This window comes from Mustela erminea, chromosome 16, assembly GCF_009829155.1.
Source record: "Mustela erminea isolate mMusErm1 chromosome 16, mMusErm1.Pri, whole genome shotgun sequence".
NCBI lineage: Eukaryota > Metazoa > Chordata > Mammalia > Carnivora > Mustelidae > Mustela > Mustela erminea.
Window position 1 is genome coordinate 4039504 of NC_045629.1, and position 22642 is coordinate 4062145.

At 35.0% G+C, this 22642-nt stretch overlaps 1 protein-coding gene across 2 annotated transcripts in view; it reads left to right on the plus strand.

Annotated features, from left to right (window-relative positions):
* SNTG1 (syntrophin gamma 1) overlaps nt 1-22642 on the plus strand; it is a 954619-nt gene that overhangs the window by 694126 nt on the left and 237851 nt on the right. For both annotated transcript variants that reach the window (XM_032316414.1, XM_032316415.1), the window contains 3 exons: nt 4539-4641; nt 12606-12688; nt 21084-21214. In XM_032316414.1, coding sequence (XP_032172305.1) covers nt 4539-4641; nt 12606-12688; nt 21084-21214 — 317 coding nt within the window. The remainder of the gene's footprint in view (nt 1-4538; nt 4642-12605; nt 12689-21083; nt 21215-22642) is intronic.

Here is a 22642-nt window from a genome sequence, read left to right on the forward strand (position 1 = left end):
GTGCTGGGAAAATTGGACAGCCACATGCAGAAAAATGAAATTGGACCATTTCCTTACACCACACACAAAAAGAGACTCAAAATGGATGAAGGACCTCAATGTGCGAAAGGAATCCATCAAAATCCTTGAGGAGAACACAGGCAGCAACCTCTTTGACCTCTGCCGCAGCAACATCTTCCTAGGAACAATGCAAAAGGCAAGGGAAGCAAGGGCAAAAATGAACTATTGGGATTTCATCAAGATCAAAAGCTTTTGCACAGCAAAGGAAACAGTTAACAAAATCAAAAGACAACTGACAGAATGGGAGAAGATATTTGCAAACGACCTATCAGATAAAGGACTAGTGTCCAGAAATATAAAGAACTTAGCAAATTCAACACCCAAAGAACAAATAATCCAATCAAGAAATGGGCAGAGGACACGAACAGACATTTCTGCAAAGAAGACATCCAGATGGCCAACAGACACATGAAAAAGTGCTCCATATCACTCGGCATCAGGGAAATACAAATCAAAACCACAATGAGATATCACCTCACACCAGTCAGAATGGCTAAAATCAACAAGTCAGGAAATGACAGATGCTGGCGAGGATGCGGAGAAAGGGGAACCCTCCTACACTGTTGGTGGGAATGCAAGCTGGTGCAGCCACTCTGGAAAACAGCATGGAGGTTCCTCAAAATGTTGAAAATAGAACTGCCCTATGACCCAGCAATTGCACTATTGGGTATTTACCCTAAAGATACAAACGTAGTGATCCAAAGGGGCACACGCACCCGAATGTTTATAGCAGCAATGTCCACAATAGCCAAACTATGGAAAGAACCTAGATGTCCATCAACAGATGAATGGATCAAGAAGATGTGGTATATATACACAATGGAATACTATGCAGCCATCAAAAGAAATGAAATCTTGCCATTTGCGACGTGGATGGAAATAGAGCGTATCATGCTTAGCGAAATAAGTCAAGCAGAGAAAGACAACTATCATATGATCTCCCTGATATGAGGAAGTGGTGATGCAACATGGGGGCTTAAGTGGGTATGAGAAGAATCAATGAAACAAGATGGGATTGGGAGGGAGACAAACCATAAGTGACTCTTAATCTCACAAAACAAACTGAGGGTTGCTGGGGGAGGGGGTTTGGGAGAAGGGGGTGGGATTATGGACATTGGGGAGGGTATGTGCTTTGGTGAGTGCTGTGAAGTGTGTAAACCTGGTGATTCACAGACCTGTACCCCTGGGGATAAAAATATATGTTTATAAAAAATAAAAAATTAATTAAAAAAAAAAAAGAAATGTTGGAGGGAACTGATAACTTTACAGTATTATATCTAATTATCCATGGCATAACATAATCTTCTGTTATTTAAAAATTAATGTTATATTTGTAGATATTGAATCAAAACCGGTTGACCTTTTTGTTGTCAAAAAGCAAAATTTAAACATAAAACAAACATAAAACAAAATTTAAAAATAAATTGAAAAATCAATTTATTTTGTTAAGCCATTTATGAATAAGGCAACATCCCATCTAGCAAGTAGGAAGGAGCTCCAAGGTTCTATACAAAACAGAAGAATTTTATAGACATAGGAAGGGACAATTTGTCAAAGAAATTTAAAAAAGAAAAAAGGAAGAAAGTTTTGTTTGAGGCAAGGTCACCTTCCTGAGGAGGAAAGGCAGGGGGCCTTTGTAGATGGATTACCTAGTCTTCCTTTGGGGAAATGATGAGGGACCATGTGACAGATCACCTCCTTGGTGCTGATCAGAAAACTCTTCACTATTTAAGATTACATTTCTGGAAAAGTTTGAAACTGCAATTAGATTAGGTATTAAGCTCTGGTTTGGTGATAGCCTAACATACATGACTCCATTTTCAGCCTATGGTTTTCATTTTTTTTAAATAAAGATTTTATTTATTTCTTTGACAGAGAGAGATCACAAGTAGAGAGAGAGAGAGGCTCCCTGCTGAGATCCCGTTGTGGGGCTCCATCCCAGGACCCTGAGATCACCACCTGAGCTGAAGGCAGAGGCTAACCTACTGCCACTCAGGCACCCATATGGTTTTCATTCTGATAGCATATTACTTTGTATCTATACTATTTGATGCTGAACTTCTTTAGTAACTCAACTGTTAATGTCTCATGTAAGATGTCTACAGATTCCCCAGGATTCCCTATACTCAGAATTACCTTATCTCTGAAAAATGACAGTTTCATTTCTTCTTTCAATTCTTGTGCATTTTATTAGTTCTTTTCTTGCCTTATTGCAGTAAGACCTGAAGAAAGATTAAGGGAAACAAGTTAGTGGACATTTTTGTCTCATTTCTGAGCTGAGAGAGAAATATCTCAATAAATCACCATTGGTGATGTTTCTTAAAGAAATTTCTATATCTTCTTTATAATATGAAGATACTATTTTATAAACTCAGTTTTCTATAATTTTTATCAAATATATTTTATTAAATTCTTCTTTGCAACCTATTAAATGATTTTTTTTATTTTATTAAACTTTTTTTATTTGTCATGAAATATATTATTTTTCCTGCATTTGAGTGGGTGAGTTTTATTGTTCTGTCCTCAAGTTTACAGATTCTAACTTCTGTCATCTTCACTGTATTACTGATTCAATCAATAAGTTTGTTTGTTTTTTATGTTAATGCTGTTTTTAGTTCTATAGTTTTCATTTGGTTCTTTTTTCACAATTTGTATTTTTTCGCTGTGATTTTGTGATTTTTCTTGGTTCAAGAGGATTTGTAATTTCTTGCTGACATATTTTTATTAAGGCAGCTTTAAAAATCCTTGTCAGATAATACCAGTTTGTAAGTTATCTAGTTGGAGTTAGCTATCTTTTCTCATTCGAATTGTGATTCTCCTGGTTCTTAGTGAGACATGTTATTTTATCATATCTTAGCCACTTTGTTTATTATGTTGAGCCTGTGGTTCTTATGTAAGCTCTCCCCCTCCTTTTTTTCCCCCTTTTTTAGCAGGAATTCACTCTATTTGCCATACAGGTCCTAGTCTAATTTTGTGGACTATGGTTCCTTTGGCAATGTGCTTTTTAGAGACTGTTTGGATTCTTTAGTCTAATTGATTTCCCACTGTTACCTGCTGATGCAGTTTGAGGAATGTGGAAAAAGTTTTCTCAGGCTGGGCCCCTTGGTGCAACTAAGTGGGCAAAAGGACTCTTTAATCCACCATTGGGTAGAAATCCCTCTGTTGGGAGGGAGACAAACCATAAGTGACTCTTAATCTCACAAAACAAACTGAGGGTTGCTGGGGGGAGGGGGTTTGGGAGAAGAGGGTGGGATTATGGACATTGGGGAGGATATGTGCTTTGGTGAGTGCTGTGAAGTGTGTAAACCTGGTGATTCACAGACCTGTACCCCTGGGGATAAAAATATATGTTTATAAAAAATAAAAAATAAAATAAAAAAAAAAGAAATGCCTCTGTTGAGTGGGAGCTTCTAAAACACCCCTCGTCTGTGCTGTTCCATCAGTCCTGGGATTCCTAATAGTTCTTCTTTTCTCTTTCTACCTTTCAGAGTTGGACTTGCCTTTCAGTTTTTGAGTGTTTATAATAATTTTGAGTGTTTAAAAAGATGAAGAAGCCAAGCCATCTTCTCCAGAGCCGAAGTCATTCTAAATCATTTTGATAGTCAATTCTCTAATGACTGGATGGAGCATTTTTTCTAGATGTTTAATCACAAACTGTGTTCTCATGTTTATTAACTGTCTCCCGACTAATTATTTGTAATTCTCCGCTTAGTTGATGTGAGATATCCAAATTATAAGTACACCTATATCTTTTCTAGATATGTTTGTTATAGATAACTCCTCAGCTTCTTGTATTTCTTTTAGTATTTCTTATATTTGTCTGGATACAATTTTTGAAGAACTTGACAATATTTAAAGTGGTAGAACTAGACCTATTAATTCTGTAATTTAAAAAGCATTGAGAGTTGATGATAACAGTCTCCACCATTATTCTAAGTCTTCAGGGAAAGGGAAATAAAATATGCAATAATATAATAGGAAAATAATAACTTTTAATATTTTTTGCAAATGTATTCGACTGAACTGTGCCAATTTTGTTTAATTTGAATTTGCACTTTCATCAACATCTGGAGGGTCATTTATTTTTATATCTCCAAGTGGTATATAATAGAGGTTTAATATAGATTATTAAATTAATGACACAATGGCTTGAGCACTGCATCTTTCTGTAGACATCATAATCTCTCATATTGCCTAATATATACCGTATACTAAGAGACCTCTACCAGTACGAATGGAATATGATGACATTGTGAGTGAACAGGAGACCACCAAATGTTGGGAAGAGGAAGAACATGATGGATATATTCCTACAATGTTACATAATCCATTCCCTCTATCTTTAGTAAAATGTTTTTGACCACTATAGAAAAAAAGAGAGGTGGAAAAGACAACAAATCATTCCAGGTTTTGTAACCATATAAAATACTTTGTGACCATACTGATAACAGTATCATTTTTATTCCGTTTTATTTTAGGTTCAGGTGCTTCGGAATGCTGGAGAAGAAGTGACCCTAACAGTGTCATTTTTAAAAAGATCACCTGCTTTCCTCAAACTCCCACTGAATGAAGATTGTGCATGTAAGCATTTATGAAGAATAGGTAAAATGCTCACATCATCATACTTATTTTCTAAACCATTATTTCCTAACAGTAACTGGTAAATTTTTTAAAGTTGGAGTTTCTGCTTGAATACAAATATTTTTATATCACAAAACATTCTATGAATGCTCATGCAAAGAGAGCAGATGTTATTTTTGTTTCAGAATGTATTTAGCACATTTATAGTTATTTGCTAATCTGTAATTGGAGACATTATTTATTATAAAAATAGTGTCATATCAACTACATACATTTTGTATCTCTATTATATCTCATTCATAATATTTGATTAATATATTTTATCTAACTTATAGAATTATATACTCTTATTTGACTACTGGGCTTGCTAAACAAGCATTATCACTTAAGTCATCTGATGAGGTTAGAGAGATTGAAGGAAGTAACAGTCCATGTGGAAATTTATAAGAGTTGCTTAAAAATCTCTTGCTTTTAAATCAATTAGTTAACAAATTAATTATATATCTACCTGGTGACTTGGCAATTCTACTCCTAAGTACTTATGGTAGTGACATAAAATTGGAAGACTTTCAAAAGCCTTGTGCAAGAATGTTCATAATAGCTTTATTCATAGTGGCCAACTATAGGAAACAGCTCTGTTCTATATCAATAGGAGAGTGATTAGCAAACTTCAGTATATTCATCAAATGGAATATTATACAGCAATGTAAATGAACATCTGAACTATGTAACACAAGTGACTTTCATTATGAAATAAGCCAGACATAAAAGAGTAAATAAAGTATGATTCAATTCTAAAAAAGTTCTAGAAGAAGCAAAAAGAAATCTAATACCAAGAAATTAAATTAATGGCTGTTTCTAGTAGTGTTATTTATTGGGAAGAGGCACAAAGGAACTGTGAGATTTTTGTTCTTTTGCAAATGGTTATTGTTTCCTAGATCTCCTCTAAGAAATATTTACCTACCCCATGGTTGCAAAGAGATTCCCCTACATTTTTCCTAGAAGCTTTATGAGGTTGGCTTTTACGTTTAAGTTTAGAATCCATCTTAGATTAATTACTTTTTGGGTTTAAGTGAGGAATTTAGAATCAAAAAATGACTTTCTTATTTCCATTAATTTTTGTGTTTGTTCTTTCACTGTAACTACAGTGTTGATCACATTTTCCCATTTTGCAATCTTTCAAGATCTTTTATATCACTGCATATATTTTATTTTTTTTAAAGCTTTTATTTATTTATTTGACAGAGATCACAAGTAGGCAGAGAGGTAGGCAGAGAGAGAGGAAAGGGCTCTCTGCTCTCTGCTGAGCAGAGAGCCTGATGTGAGGCTTGATCCCAGGATCCTGGGATCATGACCTGAGCCGAAGGCAGAGGCTTTAACCCACTGAGCCACCCAGGTGCCCCCACTGCATACATTTTAGGAATAACACATCAATTTCTACAAAATTCAATTATTATTGTGAATGGGAATAAGCTGGATTTATAGATAATTTTGAGAATTAATACATTAATAACTTTAAATCTCTCAATTCTTAAATGTTATATATCTTCCCATTTATTTATGTTTTAATTTTTCTTAGCAACATTTTAGTGCTTTTAGTGAGAAGGTCTTGCATATCATTTTTCATTAAATTTATTTTAACTTCCATTAAACTTATTTTAAGCATTTTTTATTCTATCATAAATAGTATTAGAAAAAAACTTTTATTTTCCAGTTACTGTTGCTAACACATAGGAATACAGTTTATTTTTATACATGCACATATTCTGCATCATAGGGTTAACTTTCTGTTAGTTCTGTAGGATTTTTGATATATTCTTTAAGGCTTTTCACTTATGTTATCTGTAAATAATGAATTCTAATTCTTTCTTTCTAATCCACATTTTTAAAATTTCCTTTTCTTGGCTATTGCAATAGTTAGGACTTCCAGTAAATTGTTATATACTATATTGAGAGTAGGTATCTTTCTCTTGCTCAAGATATTAGAGGAGAAATTTACAGTCTTTTACCATTAAGTATTATATTAGCTATAGGTACTCACACATGTCCTTTATTAGGTTGAGGAACTGTTCTTTTTATTCTTGGGTTACTGAAAAGTTTTCTTTTCCTTTTAAACATAACTTGATGTTGAACAGTTACAATTTGTTTTACATCCATTGAAATATCATATTTTTAATCTATCTTTTAATTCTGCTTATACGGTGAATTTTTAGTTTACTTTTATTTATTTATTTATTTATTAAAGATTTTATTTATTTATTTGACAGACAAGGATACAAGTAGACAAAGAAGCAGGCAGAGAGAGAGGAGGAAGCAGGCTCCCTGCTGAGCAGAGAGCCGGATTCAGGGCTCGATCCCAGGACCCTGGGATTATGACCCGAGATGAAGGCAGAGGCTTTAACCCACTGAGCCACCCAGGCACCCCTATTTTATTTTTTTAATTAATTAATTAATTATTTAAATTTCTTTTCAGTGTTCCAGAATTCATTGTTTATGTACGACACCCAGTGTTCTATGCAATACATGCCCTCCATAATACCCACCACCAGGCTTACCCAATCCCTCACCCCCCACCTCTCCAAAACCCTGAGATTGTTTTTCAGAGTCCATAGTCTCTCATGGTTCATCCTCCCTCCAATTTCCCCCAACTGCCTTCTCCTTTCCATCTCCTCATGTTTTCTGTGTTATTCCTTATGCTCCACAAATAAGTGAAAGCATGATAATTGACTCTCTCTGCTTGACTTATTTCACTCAACATAATCTCTTCAAGTCCTGTCCATGTTATACAAGAGTTGGGTATTCATCCTTTCTGATGGAGGCATAATACTCCATCATGTATATGGACCACATCTTCCTTATCCATTCGTCCATTGAAGAGCATCTTGGTTCTTTCACACTTTGGTCACTGTGGCCGTTGCTGCTATGAACATTGGGGTACAGATGGTACTTCTTTTCACTGTCTGTATCTGTTTTGGTAAATGCCCAGTAGTGCAATTGCAGGGTCATAGTGAAACTCTGTTTTTAATTTCTTAAGGAATCTCCATACTGTTGTTCAAAGTGGCTGTACCAACTTGCATTCCCACCAACAGTGTAAGAGGGTTCCCGTTTCTCCACATCCTCTCCAACACATGTTGTTTCCTGTCTTTTAATTTTGGCCATTCTAACTGGTGTAAGGTGGTATCTCAGTGTGGTTTTGATTTGAATCTCCCTGATGGCTAGTGATAATGAACATTTTTTTCATGTGTCTGTTAGCCATTTGTATGTCTTCAATAGAGAAGTGTCTGTTCATGTTTTCTGCCTGTTTTTTGACATGATTATCTGTTTTGTGTGTGTTGAGTTTGAAGAGTTCTTTATAGACCCTGGATATCAGTCTTTTGTCTTGTCATTTGCGAATATCTTTTCCCATTTTGTGGGTTGTGTCTTTGTTTTGAGTGTTTCCTTTGCTGTGGAGAAGCTTTTGATCTTAATGAAGTCCCCAAAATTCATTTTTGCTTTTGTTTCCTTGTCCTTTGAAGACATACCTTGAAAGTAGTTGCTGTGGCCGATATCGAAGAGATTACTGCCTATGTTCTCCTCTAGGATTCTGATGGATTCCTGCCTCACATTGAGGTCTTTTATCCATTTTGAGTTTATCTTTGTGTGTGGTGTAAGAGAATGGTCAAGTTTTACTTTCTACATATAGCTACCCAGTTTTCCCAGCACCATTTATTGAAGAGACTGTCTTTTTTCCACTGTATATTTTTTTCCTGATTTGTCGAAGATTAGTTGACCATGGAGTTGAGGGTCCATATCTGGGCTCTCTACTCTGTTCCACTGGTCTATTGTCTGTTTTTATGCCAGTACCATGCTGTCTTGGTGATCACAGCTTTGTAGTAAAGCTTGAAATCAGGTAACGTGATGCCCCCAGCTTTATTTTTCTTTTTCAACATTTCCTTAGCGATTCGGGGTCTCTTCTGATTCCATACAAATTTTAGGATTATTTGCTCCAGCTCTTTGAAGAATACTGGTGGAATTTTGATTGGAATGGCATTAAAAGTATAGATTGCTCTAGGCAGGATAGACATTTTAACAATGTTTATTCTTCCGATCCAAGAGCATGGAATGGTCTTCCATCTTTTTGTGTCCTCTTCAATTTCTTTCATGAGTGTTCTGTAGTTCCTCGAGTACAGATCCTTTTCCTCTTTGGTTAGGTTTATTCCCAGGTATCTTATGACTCTTGGTGCTATAGTAAATGGAATTGATTCTCTAATTTCCCTTTCTGTATTTTCATTGTTAGTGTATAAGAAAGCCAATGATTTCTGTACATTGACTTTGTATCCTGCCACGTTGCTGAATTGCTGTATGAGTTCTATTAGTTTGGGGGTGGAGTCATTTGTGTTTTCCATATAAAGTATCATGTCATCTGCGAAGAGAGAGAGTTTGACTTCTTCATTGCCAATATGAATACCTTTTATTTCTCTTCATTGTCTGATTGCTGTTGCTAGTACTTCTAATACTATGTTGCACAAGAGTGGTGAGAGTGGGCATCCTTGTCATGTTCCTGATCTCAAAGGGAAGGCTGTGACCTTTTCCCCATTGAGGATGATATTTGTTGTGGGTTTTTCATAGATAGGTTTTATGAAGTTGAGGAATATTCCCTCTATCCCTGTATTTTGAAGGATTTTAATCAGGAATGGATGCTGGATTTTGTCAAATGGTTTTTCTGCATTGAGAGGACCATGTGGTTCTTCTCCTCTTATTGATTTATTCTACCACATTGATTGATTTGCAAATGTTGAACCACCCTTGCAACCTAGGGATGAATCCCACCTGATCATGGTGGATAATCTTTTTAATGTGCTGTTGGAACCTATTAGCTAGGATCTTGTTGAGAATTTTAGCATCCATATTCATCAGGGATATTGGTCTGAAATTCTCCTTTTTGGTAGGGTCTTTGCCCAGTTTGAGGATCAGAGTAATGCTGGATTCACAAAAAGAGTCTGGAAGTTGTCCCTCTGCTTCAATTTTTTTAAAAAGCAACAGGAGAATAGGTATTATTTCTTCTTTGAAAGTTTGGTAGAATTCCCCAGGAAATCCTCTTTTTTGGGGGGAGGTTTTTGATCACTGCTTTAATCTCATTACTAGATATTGTTCTATTCAGGTTGTCAGTTTCTTCCTGGTTCAATTTTGGAAGTTCATAGTTTTCCAGGAATGCATCCATTTCATCTAGGTTGCTTAACTTACTGGCATATAACTGTTGATAATAATTTCTGATAATTGTTTCTATTTCCTTGGTGTTAGCTGTGATCTCTCCCTTTTCATTCATAATTTTATTAATTTGTGTCTTTTCTCTTTTCTTTTGGATTATTTTGGCCAATGGTTTATTGATCTTATTGATTCTTTCAAAAATATAGCTTCTAGTTTCATTGCTGCGTTCTACTGTATCTCTAATTTCTATCTCATTGATCTTTGCTCTAATCTTGATCATTTCCCTTCTTGTGTGTGGAGTTGACTTAATTTGTTGTTGATTTTCCCATTCTTTAAGTTGTAAAGACAGTTGGTGTATTCTGGATTTTTCAATTTTTTTGAGGGAGACTTGGATGGCTATGTATTTCCCCCTTAGGACCACCTTTGATGTGTCTTTATTCTCATTGGTTTCCATGAATTGTTTAAGTTCTTCTTTGATTTCTTGGTTGATCCAAGCATTCTTAAGCAAGGTGGTCTTTAGCTTCTTGGTGTTTGAATTCCTTCCAAACTTTTCCAAGCTCCAGTTTCAAAGCGTTGTGATCTGAGAATACGCAGGGAATAATCTCAATCTTTTGGTATCGGTTGAGCTTTGATTTGTGATCCAGTATGTGGTCTATTCTGGAGAAGGTTTATATGGTGAATTTTTAAATATTTATTTTCAATACCAAAATAAGCTTGAATTCCTAGGATAAACACCACTGATCATGAAATGTTAAGATTTTTTCTTTATATATTGCTGATTTCCATTTGCTAATATATTAAGACTTTAAAAAAAAAAAATATATATATATATATATATATATATATATATATATATGTGCAGGGGCCCTTTCGTGGCTCAGTCATTTGAGCATGTCCTTTCTTTTCAGGTTATGATCACAGGGTACTGGGATCAAGTGGCTGCATTGGGCTCCCTGCTCAGTAGGGAGTCTGCTTCTCCCTCTCTCTCTCCCCACTGTTCATGCTCTCTCTCTCTCTCAAATAAATAAATACATAAGAAAAACTTAAAAAAATATGTTCATGAGGGATAGCCATATATACACTTTTGTAGTGTTTTAGTACTATTTTGGTACTAGGGTTTTTAATGTCTTCATGTAACTTGTAGAATGTAACTCCTCCTTTATTTCCATAAAGATTTTGCTTACCAGTAGTAGTATATTTTTCTTAAATAATTTAATAAATTCACCAAAAGGCAACCTAAGCCTTGAATTACAGTTTTTATTTTGTGTGACTTCATCTCTTGAATTTTTTTTACGATTTTATTTATTTATTTGACAGAGATGACAAGTAGGCAGAGAGGCAGGCAAGAGAGCAGGGGAGGCAGGCTCCCCACTGAGCTGAGAGACCAATTCGGGGCTCAATCCCAGGAACCTGAGATCATGACCTGAGCCAAAGGCAGAGGCTTAACCACTGAGCCACGCAGGTGCTCCAATCTCTTGAATTCTTATAGAACTTTTTCTATACTTTTTTCTTCTTTTATAAGTTTTGGTAAAATGTTTTTCAAGATTTTTTTTCCATTTTAACTGAGTTATGAATTTATTTGCATGAAATTATTCATCATATCCTTCTATTATTCTTTTTAATGTTTGTTGGAGACAGTAATTCCGCCTTCTTCATTCCTGATATTAATAACTTGTATTTCCTCACTCTTTTTCTACATCATTTTTGCTATAAGCTTTATTAATCTTTCCAAAGAACCCATTTTTGTCTTGGTTAATTTTTCTGTTATTTTGTTCCAATCTTACTATTTTTCACTTTTATTTTTATTATTTTCTGTCTTCTACTTTGATTTAATTTGCTTTTTCATATCTAACTTCTTAAGATGAAAACAGACATCATTGAGTTTGTACCTTTCTTTTATGCATACATTTAAATCTTTGAATTTCACTCAAAAGACTGCTTTGGATCTGTCACATAATTTGACATATTATTTTATTCTGCTCAAAATGGATATACATTTTAAAGTAATATGCTTATGTATTAAAATATTACCTTTAAAATATATAATGTTTTCCAAAAAAAGAATAAAAAAAATCAAGAAATATGTATTCTAATCCTAACTGTAAAAAATACTGAATTGTTAAATCTCAGTTTAAGACATATAATACTTATATTTAAAGAAAGAAAGATATTAGTAGATTTCTTATGAGATTCTGATATGAAATATTTTAGTATCAAGTGCACCAATTTAGGTAACATGAATGAAGTTACTTCCAATTGTAGCATATACCAAGAGCATTTATAAAGAGCCTGTATGTATCACTTCTTAGCCTTTTGGCTAACATCAAGTATATAAAGAGCCCATATAAACATTTTTTGCATTGTGGAAAATTATGGTATCTAAAAATATGACTTCCTTATACATTGAGACATGATAGTAAATAGAATCTCTGTAGACAAACCACATTCTGAACAGTTATAAGTATGGTTCATAAGTGTAGGTCACTTTGGATAATGAAATAAAATAATAATTTTATAAGGTTATATGTTTTTATTTAATAAAGCCTTGCAATATTTCTGAAATCAAAGATTAATACATGGTTCTCTTTCAGGGTCCCACTTTATTCACTTAGCCTACTTGCAAAACTCCAGATTTGATATAAGTGAAACTAAAATTAATTTTACTAACTGATTTTCTTGACATTACTGAGTATATGGAAATATATAATGTAGAATGCATCAGTCTAGAATATTTTGGTGTTCTAACCAGTGGTATGTTGTGATGTTTTTTTCTACAGGTGCTCCCAGTGACCAGAGCAGTGGCACCTCCTCTCCTCTTTGTGATAGTGGCTTGCATCTCAACTATCATCCCAACAATACAGTAAGATGATCAAGCCATAATTCAGATAAATAAGGAGATAGCACAAAGAAAGGAAAAGAGTTATATATATACATACATGAAACATACAATATATAAATGAATACATTACATATTATATATAAATATACATTACCTGTGAGTATAATATATATATTATATATATATGAATAATCACAGTTTGCAAAAACTGCTAATGACTCTCATTGCTCTGATATAGTAAAATCTTTGTTGGCCTTATCCTTTAAACGTTAGGAGTTAAGATTATTTTTTACAACAGTTATTTTTTAATGTCATTTTTGTCATAGCGGGCTTGACAACATGACCAGGGGCCAGAGGGTAAGAGGATGGTGAGAGGAAGATGCGACATAAAGAGATGGGGACAGGAGGGACACAGTGGATGATGTCCAAGCAGTGCCAATTTTATTCAAGGCTGTGAGGCATTATATAGCTAACAGAAACAATTATAAGGAAGTATCTATTTTCGGTTGATTGCTCATATACACGTAACATTCACATGAAACCCCTCAAGCTTTTACCAAGCCCATTTCCCAAGCGCTGGTAGCGGATCTTCTGATGCCAGTAACTTTTGTCTACTTAGCTAATCTTTAACTAGCAATTCACGAGTTTACAATGGTGCAATTTATAATCCGTGCAAGTACAGGGTAATCTTGTAACAGTTAAATGCGCAACCCAGTTTTGCCGCCTCTAATACGCGCAGGCAGTCACATCAGCGAATCTTAGGGTCCATAGCTCAGGCACTTTCTCAAGCGCAACTCAACTGATATTCAGGAGGCACGAGTCAGGGCCTGGTCTGATCCTTTGCCTCTAGCTGGGTCGGTGGCTGCCTACACATTTTTCTCCTCTTGGGTCTGCATTAAGCCTTTTGTAAGCTATAGAAACTTAATTTCATGAGATCACACATAACATCACATAATCATTTTATAACAGTGCATATTGTATGTAATTTCATGCTCTAACTGATTTGACATAATTTTCATCATTTTTCTTTTGAAATAATTTAGCTGAAAGTAGCTATTTAATTTTCCATTTGGTAGGATTTCTTAACAATCTGCAGGCATACCAGGAAATTAATGCAAAGAGAGAATAGTCTAACATCTTGTTAAAATGTCACAAATGTTAAACTATAGATGTACTTAATCATTGATAAAATTGGCATATTTGTTTTATATATATTTAACAAAATGTTAAATTATCTTTTCCACTTATAATATGAAGGAAACAAGTTTTTGTTGTTTTTTGGATTTTTTTAAATAAATATGTTTGGAACACCTTATATTTCACCCTTCAAAATGTTTACACATGCTAAAGACAAAATAGTTCTCTCAGGTTATATGTGAGAGGTTATATATGTCTCAGGTTATATATGTCTAACAATTTTCTCCTGAGATCACAAAAATGAAGAATAACAGTAGTGCTGATATTAAATAGAGTTTTATTTTTCTATTCTACATATTAGGATATATAGAAAGCACATATCACTTCTGCCTTGTAAGATTCATCTTTCATTTGACATTCTTGACCAAACTGTGGCATTTTACTTCAAAGTACTCCTTTTAAGCATCTTTAGCCTTCATTGTACCTCAGTGCACCACTACATTTCTTAACTGTGTACCTTAAGTACCCAAGTCTTTTTAAATTTTATTATTTATTTGTTCTTAAACCTTGGCAAGACCAAGGGTTATCTCCATCCTCACAAACCAACCACATCCAAGTTATTTCATCTGATCTTCTCTTTTATTTTTGTTGCAAGAGAAATAATGATCACATTATAGATAATATTTAAAACACTGCTCTTCAGAAGACGGCAAGATCTTAGGAAAGCAACATTGCTTTCCTAATGAATCAATGAATATATACATTCTGTGCTGCCACTAGCATGCTTCTTAATACTACAGACTTCTTACAATCTTCAACCAAGCCTTTACATTTTTTTAAATTTATTTTTTATTTTCAGCATAACAGTATTCATTGGTTTTTGCACCACACCCAGTGCTCCATGCAATCCGTGCCCTCTATAATACCCTCCATCTGGTACCCCGACCTCCTACTCCCTCCCCTTCAAAACACTGAGATTGTTTTTCAGAGTCCATAGTCTCTCATGGTTCACCTCCCCTTCCAATTTCCCCCAACTCCCTTCTCCCGTCTTTCTCCCCATGTCCTCCATGCTATTTGTTATGCTCCACAAATAAGTGAAACCATATGATAACTGACTCTCTCTGCTTGACTTATTTCACTCAGCATAATCTCTTTTAGTCCCGTCCATGTTGCTATGAAAGTTGGGTATTCGTCCTTTCTGATGTAGGCATAATACTCCATAGTGTATATGGACCACATCTTCCTTATCCATTCATCTGTTGAAGGGCATCTTGGTTCTTTCCACAGTTTGGCGACCGTGACCATTGCTGCTATAAACATTGGGGTACAGATGGCCCTTCTGTTCACTACGTCTGTATCTTTGGGGTAAATACCCAGTAGTGCAATGGCAGGGTCATAGGGAAGTTCTATTTTTAATTTCTTGAGGAATCTCCACACTGTTCTCCAAAGAGGCTGCACCAACTTGCATTCCCAACAACAGTACAAGAGGGTTCCCCTTTCTCCACATCCCCTCCAACACATGTTGTTTCCTGTCTTGCTAATTTTGGCCATTCTAACTGGTTAAAGGTGATATCTCAATGTAGTTTTAATTTGAATCTCCCTGATGGCTAGTGATGATGAACATTTTTTCATGTGTCTGATAGCCATTTGTATGTCTTTATTGGAGAAGTGTCTGTCCATATCTTTTGCCCATTTTTTGATATGATTGTCTGTTTTGTGTGTGTTGAATTTGAGGAGTTCATTATATCCTGGATATCAACCTTTTGTCTGTACTGTCATTTGCAAATATCTTCTCCCATTCCATGGGTTGCCTCTTTGTTTTGTTGACTGTTTCCTTTGCTGTGCAGAAGTTTTTGATTTTGATGAAGTCCCAAAAGTTCATTTTCACTTTTGTTTCCTTTGCCTTTGGAGACATATCCTGAAAGAAGTTGCTGTGGCTGATATTGAAGAGATTACTGCCTATGTTCTCCTCTAGGATTCTGATGGATTCCTGTCTCAAATTGAGGTCTTTTATCCATTTTGAGTTTATCTTTGTGTACAGTGTAAGAGAATGGCCCAGTTTCATTCTTCTACATATAGCTGCCCAGTTTTCCCAGCACCATTTATTGAAGAGACTGTCTTTTTTCCACTATATATTTTTTCCTGTTTTGTCGAAGATTAGTTGACCATATATATTTTGGACCAAAGTGTCTTCATTCTCATTGGTTTCCATGAATTGTTTAAGTTCTTCTTTGATCTCCTGGTTGATCCAAGCATTCTTAAGCAAGGTGATGTTTAGCTTCCAGGTGTTTGAGTTCCTTCTGAACTTTTCCTTGTGATTGACCTCCAGTTTCAAAGCATTGTGATCTGAAAATGTGCAGGGAATAATCTCAGTCTTTTGGTATCGGTTGAGTCCTGATTTGTGACCCAGTATGTGGTCTATTCTGGAGAAAGTTCCATGTGCACTTGAGAAGAATGAGTATGTGTTGTTTTAGGGTGGAATGTTCTGTATATATCTATGAGGTCCATCTGGTCCAGTGTGTCATTCAATGCTCTTATTTCTTTATTGTTTTTCTGCTTCGATGATCTGTCTATTTCTGAGAGAGGCGTGTTAAGATCTCCAACGACTAGTGTATTCATATCAATATGACTCTTTATCTTGATTAACAGTTTTCTTATGTAATTGGCTGCTCCCATATTGGGGTCATAGATATTTACAATTGTTAGATCATCTTGGTGGATAGTTCCTTTAAGAATGATGTAGTGTCCTTCTGTATCTCTGACTACAGTCTTTAGTTTAAAATCTAATTTGTCTGATATGAGAATCACTACCCCAGCCTTCTTTTGAGGCCCTTGGCATGAAAGATGCTTCTCCATCCCTTCACTTTCAGTCTGGGTGTATATTTAGGTTCAAAATGGGTCTGTTGTAGACAACATATGGATGGGTCCTGTCGTTTTGTCCAGTCTGTAACCCTGTGCCGTTTTATGGGCACATTTAGGCCATTCACATTGAGGGTGATTATTGATAGATACGTTTTTATTGACATCGTGTTACCTTTGAAGTCTTTCTTTATGTAGATTTCTTTACATTTTACTTCAGAAACTACTCACCTTCTTTCCTTAAAATTTAGATGCTCTTGGTGTTTTTGATGATTTTCCAGTCTGCTTTACTGGGCAGACCGATACCCAGCCATTGTGAGTAGGTTACCAAACCACACCATCACACTCTCCACCCCACATCTCCCGCCCCCAACCCACCCCATTCACTGCTGACTTCTCTGGAGTCACTACTCCCTCCCAGGTGGTTGCAGCCAACAGTTTGAGATCTTCAGGATCCCACATCTCTGCCAAGTTTGTTCCCTGTCTCATCCACTGCTTTCCTGTCATTACAGGTTTATCCTGAGAACTTCCCCTTCACATATCATTGAAAGAAAAGTCCCCATCTGAGCTCCGCTCCTCAGACAGGAAGGAAGAGCTCTTTTACTTCAGAATAGGCAGAAGCTGTTTAGTCATATTTTTAATCTAATTCTTGTCCTATTACCCCTAGATGCCTTATAATAATGAGAAGTGAAGAAGTCAACATAGAAGGGCTATGGCTAACAATCATTCTTTTTCTTCTTCTTCTTCTTCTTTTTTTTTTTAATAACTCATCTCATTAACACATAAAAACATCTATGGATTTAATTTCATGAATGATGCCTCTATGTTGTTGCTTGCTATCATGTCCTCTTTAGAAAGGTATGATTAAGCAATAAAATCATTGATTAATTCTACAACATAACTCTTCCATATAAATCCCTCTATATAAAATTTAAAATACAATTGTAAATTTCCCTTTTAGGAATTATATCTTTTTATTTTCAAGAGAGACTTTTATTTTCATTTTCAGCATTAGGATTGAAAACTATTTTGCCATTGCTGAAGATCTTTAGGTGCAGGGCAATTCATGATACTTACCATGCATTTAGAGAATAAGAACCAAGACATATGTAAATTGAAATAAAGTATATTAAAATTAAAAAAAATAATGTGCTTCAATTAAATAAATTTTTACTGGGTATCTGCTTTGTGGAAACACTCTTCTAGATACCATGGGGAGAATTTAATTGTGTGTCCTGACCAAAATAGTTTAAAATTCAGATCTATAGACAAATGCATAAAATTAACTATAATAGAAGCAGAAAAAGAACAATGGATATTAACATTTAGAAATCAGAGGAAAGGGCTACTAGGGACTTTGAATATCTGATTTAATTGAGCTCAACAAAGATTGAAGGACTATGAACCCAATTTTTGTTCTAATGCCTCTAAGAAAGTGAATCTTCAGGCCCCATCAGATCACACTGACTTACCTGGCCAGTGCTATCCTGTGTTTCTTTTCTGTGTCTTGACAGGCTTGGAGGCAGGTATGGAGAGTGGAGGACATTTCTACCCAGAGATTTCTAAAATTAGGAGCAGTTAAAGGCATGTTTTCTTCTGATCCCTCACTAAATAACAAAGAACAAGGGTAAATAGGAAGGAAATATGAACTGAGAAGCATTTTTCCACAGAATATGTGCACAATCTAAGCAGTATTCTTAAGAGAAGCATTCAATTCTCTGATCTGTCTAAATCCTCAATTCTACTCTGGACCCAGGTAACGCCATTTTTTAATTACTAAGGCTTAATTATTCTCTGAAGCAAATTTTGAGTAACTAGGCACTATTTTTGTTTTCTGAAACAGCATTTTAAGAATATGGGAAAATATATTAACATCACTCCACCATCTTAACTAAAAATATAGTCTAGCTGTTCTAGGTCACTGATTTTAGGGTATACAAGAGTCCTCTGGTTTGCAGCCAATGTGGAAGAGCAGAATTTATTTTGTGCTCACCAGGATACTCAAGTTCAGATAATTAGCTAACCAGATTCTGAGAAAAACTTTTCTTAACCCTATACCTTTACTGAATACTTTTTATGCCAAGTCCTTACAAAATCTAGATTAGCATTTTGCTCTATAGCCAATTCTATTTTGGTATAATTATTGTTCTTGAGATTGTTGCATGGCAATATACCTTGAGTTGTGTTAAGTTTGGGGCAAAGAATCTATTTTAAAGCAAAGACTATGTAAATATTACTTTTCCCATTCACATTATTACTATTCTAGAAAACAACATTCTTGACATTGAAGAATTAAGCTCTTATAAAAAACATTATTTTAGTTCATTCATGTATAATTAAAAATAACTCTAAGATATAATAATAAATACTATTAAAGAAAAAATAGAAAGCAAAATTATATTCAATTTTCATAATTAAATAAGGATGAACAATCATCAAAGCTCATTATAAATAACAGATCTGTAAAATGAAATACATTAATGTTGATTCACTCAATAGCTGAAGTGGGACTTATTTCATACTTTTTATAAAGAAACATAAAAGAAAGTGACATTTGACAACTTTGTTTCCTGAAAGTATCAAGTTGAGATGCTACATCAAAGACATGTCAAAGATCACATGTATTTTCTTTCTTTCTTTTTTTTTTTTGAAGATTTTATTTATTTATTTTACAGAGATCAGGAGTAGGCAGAGAGAAAGAGGAGGAAGCAGGCTCCCCACCAAGCAGAGAGCCCAACACCCGGCTTGATCCCAGGACCCTGAGATCATGACCTGAGCTGTAGGCAGAGGCTTTAACCTACTGAGCCACCCAGTGGCTTATACATATACATACAATTCATATGTATTTTCACATATGAAATATTTTATATTTCAGGTGACGCCTGGAGACTTCATAAGACTATGAAGTCTTATGAAACATGATTTCTAAAGCTTATATTCATCTATTAGTGATTATCATTGTCCTCAAATTCCATTGCTTTACTCTTTTATCTTGTTATACTTCCTACGTCATTTGTTCTTGGAACATAAAAAGAAAAGGGAACTACTTGTGTTTTTCAAGAAAGATGAGGAACCATCTTTAAATAACTTGCCAAAAATCATATAACAGAATTGTAAATTAATCAAGACAAAAATCTGAGTCATTATTTGCATGGTTTCACCTCTGATTATGAATGGTAAATATTATGCTATAATAGATATGATGGCCCTACAATCATAAAGACATGGGTATGAATGAATCTGCCTGGCTCTGTCATTTTCAGGTGGGCTGACCTAGGCCATTTATTTACTGTAAAACTTCTCAGGAGAGAACCATGCACACTGGGGTCCTTTGAGTCCATTCCAGACATACGTTGATATGTGCTTGATAGTTATAGGGCAGCTTGGTGGGACCTGGGACACTTACACTTGCTACAGTCTGTTCTGGTCACAGAAACCTATTTGGTTTATCCAAGTGTGTCACTGAAGATTATTGTTTTTTCAAGGGTCCTCATGCAGAAAGTGGGGACATAATAATTTACTGAGTCCAAAAATGCTTTAGGTTTTTCTTTTGTGAGCAGAAGCCTTGTGATATCCTTATCTTTAGAGATAAACACACTAAAGCACAGATATTTTAAATAAATTGCCCTTAGGTTTAAAGGAATGGTCAGTTGGGAAATTGGCATTGTTGAACCCTGGGTGGTCTGATTCAGAAGTCAGAGCCTGAACCCTCCCCACCTTGTGGTACTGTTCCAAATGTTGACCATCTATAACGTGTGAAATCAAGGACAAAAGAAAGATTAACATGAAATCTATGTCTGTGCCTTTGCAAATAAGCATGAAAGGCACGGGTGTTGCATCAAAGGCTGGGTGTCTTGGAAACCAATTACCAGTAGGGGGCCCCCTCAACTGGATGGTCTTTGCAAGTTTACCCTTGCTTTCTCAACAACTGGAAGGATTTAATACATTTTTATTGGCACAGTTGGTACCAATTAGCATAATAATACCAAAGAGCGCTCAACCTTTAGTGAACATAATGGAAGTTTTTCCCCCTAAACAATTTTGAAGAAATTAATACCTTATAGAAAATATATAGGGGAGCCTACCTGACTCATGAGATCATGACCTGAGCCTAAGGCAGAGGCTTAACACACTGAGCCACCCAGGTGCCCCATCCCCACTTCATTTTTTTTTATATGCTTTCCCTACCACTTAGTCTCAGTGATTCCTTTCTCACATTCCTATAGAATGCCTTTAATAAAGAAATTAACGGATGCAGCTTTATCGGCAATGAATATGGATCCCTTTTAGAGGCAGTCTTTAAGTGTCTTGATAATTTAGGGGGGAAAATTGATCCTCTCCAAATGAAAAGTATTTGTTACATAGAAACTCAAAACACAGAAGCGAAAAAAAGAACATTGATTGTTTGTATTCTTTTCAGGACACATTATCATGTTCTTCATGGCCAACATCTCCGGGTTTGAGATGGGAAAAGCGATGGTGTGACCTTAGGCTGATCCCGCTGCTTCATTCACGTTTTTCTCAGTATGTGCCTGGGACAGATTTGAGTCGGTGAGTTCAAGTTAGTAGGTTCTGACTTTCTGTTAACTGCAAAAGAGGCCTACAACTAAACTTTTAACATAATATAGCTTGTGATTTTTATTCTCAACACATTTTTTTTTTTAGATTTTATTTATTTATTTGACAGACAGAGATCACTAGTAGGCAGAGAGGCAGGCAGAGAGAGAAGAGGAAGCAGGCTCCCTGCTGAGCAGAGAGCCGGATGTGTGGCTCCATCCTAGGACCCTGAGATCATGACCTGAGCTGAAGGCAGAGGCTTTAACCCACTGAGCCACCCAGGCGCTCCTTTCACCACATTTCTAATAGTAGAAAGAAGAACTACAAAAAAATAGTATAACACAGTAGAACATTTAGGAATTAAATGACTTAAAACATTCAGTTAAGGCCCTAACTCTACCAACTTCTGTAACAGATTTAATGTCTTAATAATAAATAGAGTTTTATTGTTTTCTTTTAATTTCTTATCTTAGTTTTAGTAAGGTTTTTTTTTTTTTTTTTTCCTCAAGGAAATTATGTAGTTCATTTAGGTAGCAAACTTTATTTTCATGTACTTAATAGCGGTGCTATCTCATGCTGTCTTTTTAAATAAAGGTAACTTATTAGTAATGTCCTGAAGCTCTGCATTTTTTGTTTTATAAATAATGAGTTTCTGCTTCTTTCTTGATTGTTTTCATTACTTAAATTCTTTGGCTTGACTTTTTGTTCTCATAGTTTCTTGAGATTGATGTTCTAGGTGTCCTGAAACTTCTCTGTAACAAGTGGTATAGTAAATATTCTAGGATTTGTAAGTCTAATTTCTCTATCACAATTATTGAATTCTTCCTTTGTTTCATGAAAATTCTCATAGACAATATATAAACAAATGGGTATGGCTGTATTCCAATAAAACTTTATTTATAAAAACAGGTGTCAGGCAAGATTTGGTCTGTAGGTCATGGTTTCCTAAATTTTTGTTTGATCATTAATTTTTCAGACTTCCTTTGCTAATATATGTAGTCAGAACTGCACATTTCCATCAAAGTCTGCTCTAGCTATACCCAGAAATTGAGGATTATATATTGATTTACTTACATAGCTTTTTAGTGTATTATTTGGTATAGTTTTCTGAGTGGTTGCTCATCTCATCACACCCTGCTATTGATTTATCACTTTGAATGTAGTATAGAAATATTACTTTCTTTTAGGTCCCTTAATCCTCCCTAATTTGTAAGCATAATTATCTTAACTTTTTCTACATATATCAAGCACCATATCAGATGGTGTGATTTTTGCTTCAGTCATCAAAAATTATTGTAAAAACTTATGAAAAGGATAGTTTTTTTTTAATATTTAACCCAAGTTTTACCCATTCCAATATTTTTTCTTTCAAAAGTTCTAAGCCTTCTGTTAACATTTCCTTTCTATTTAGAGGTTTTATTT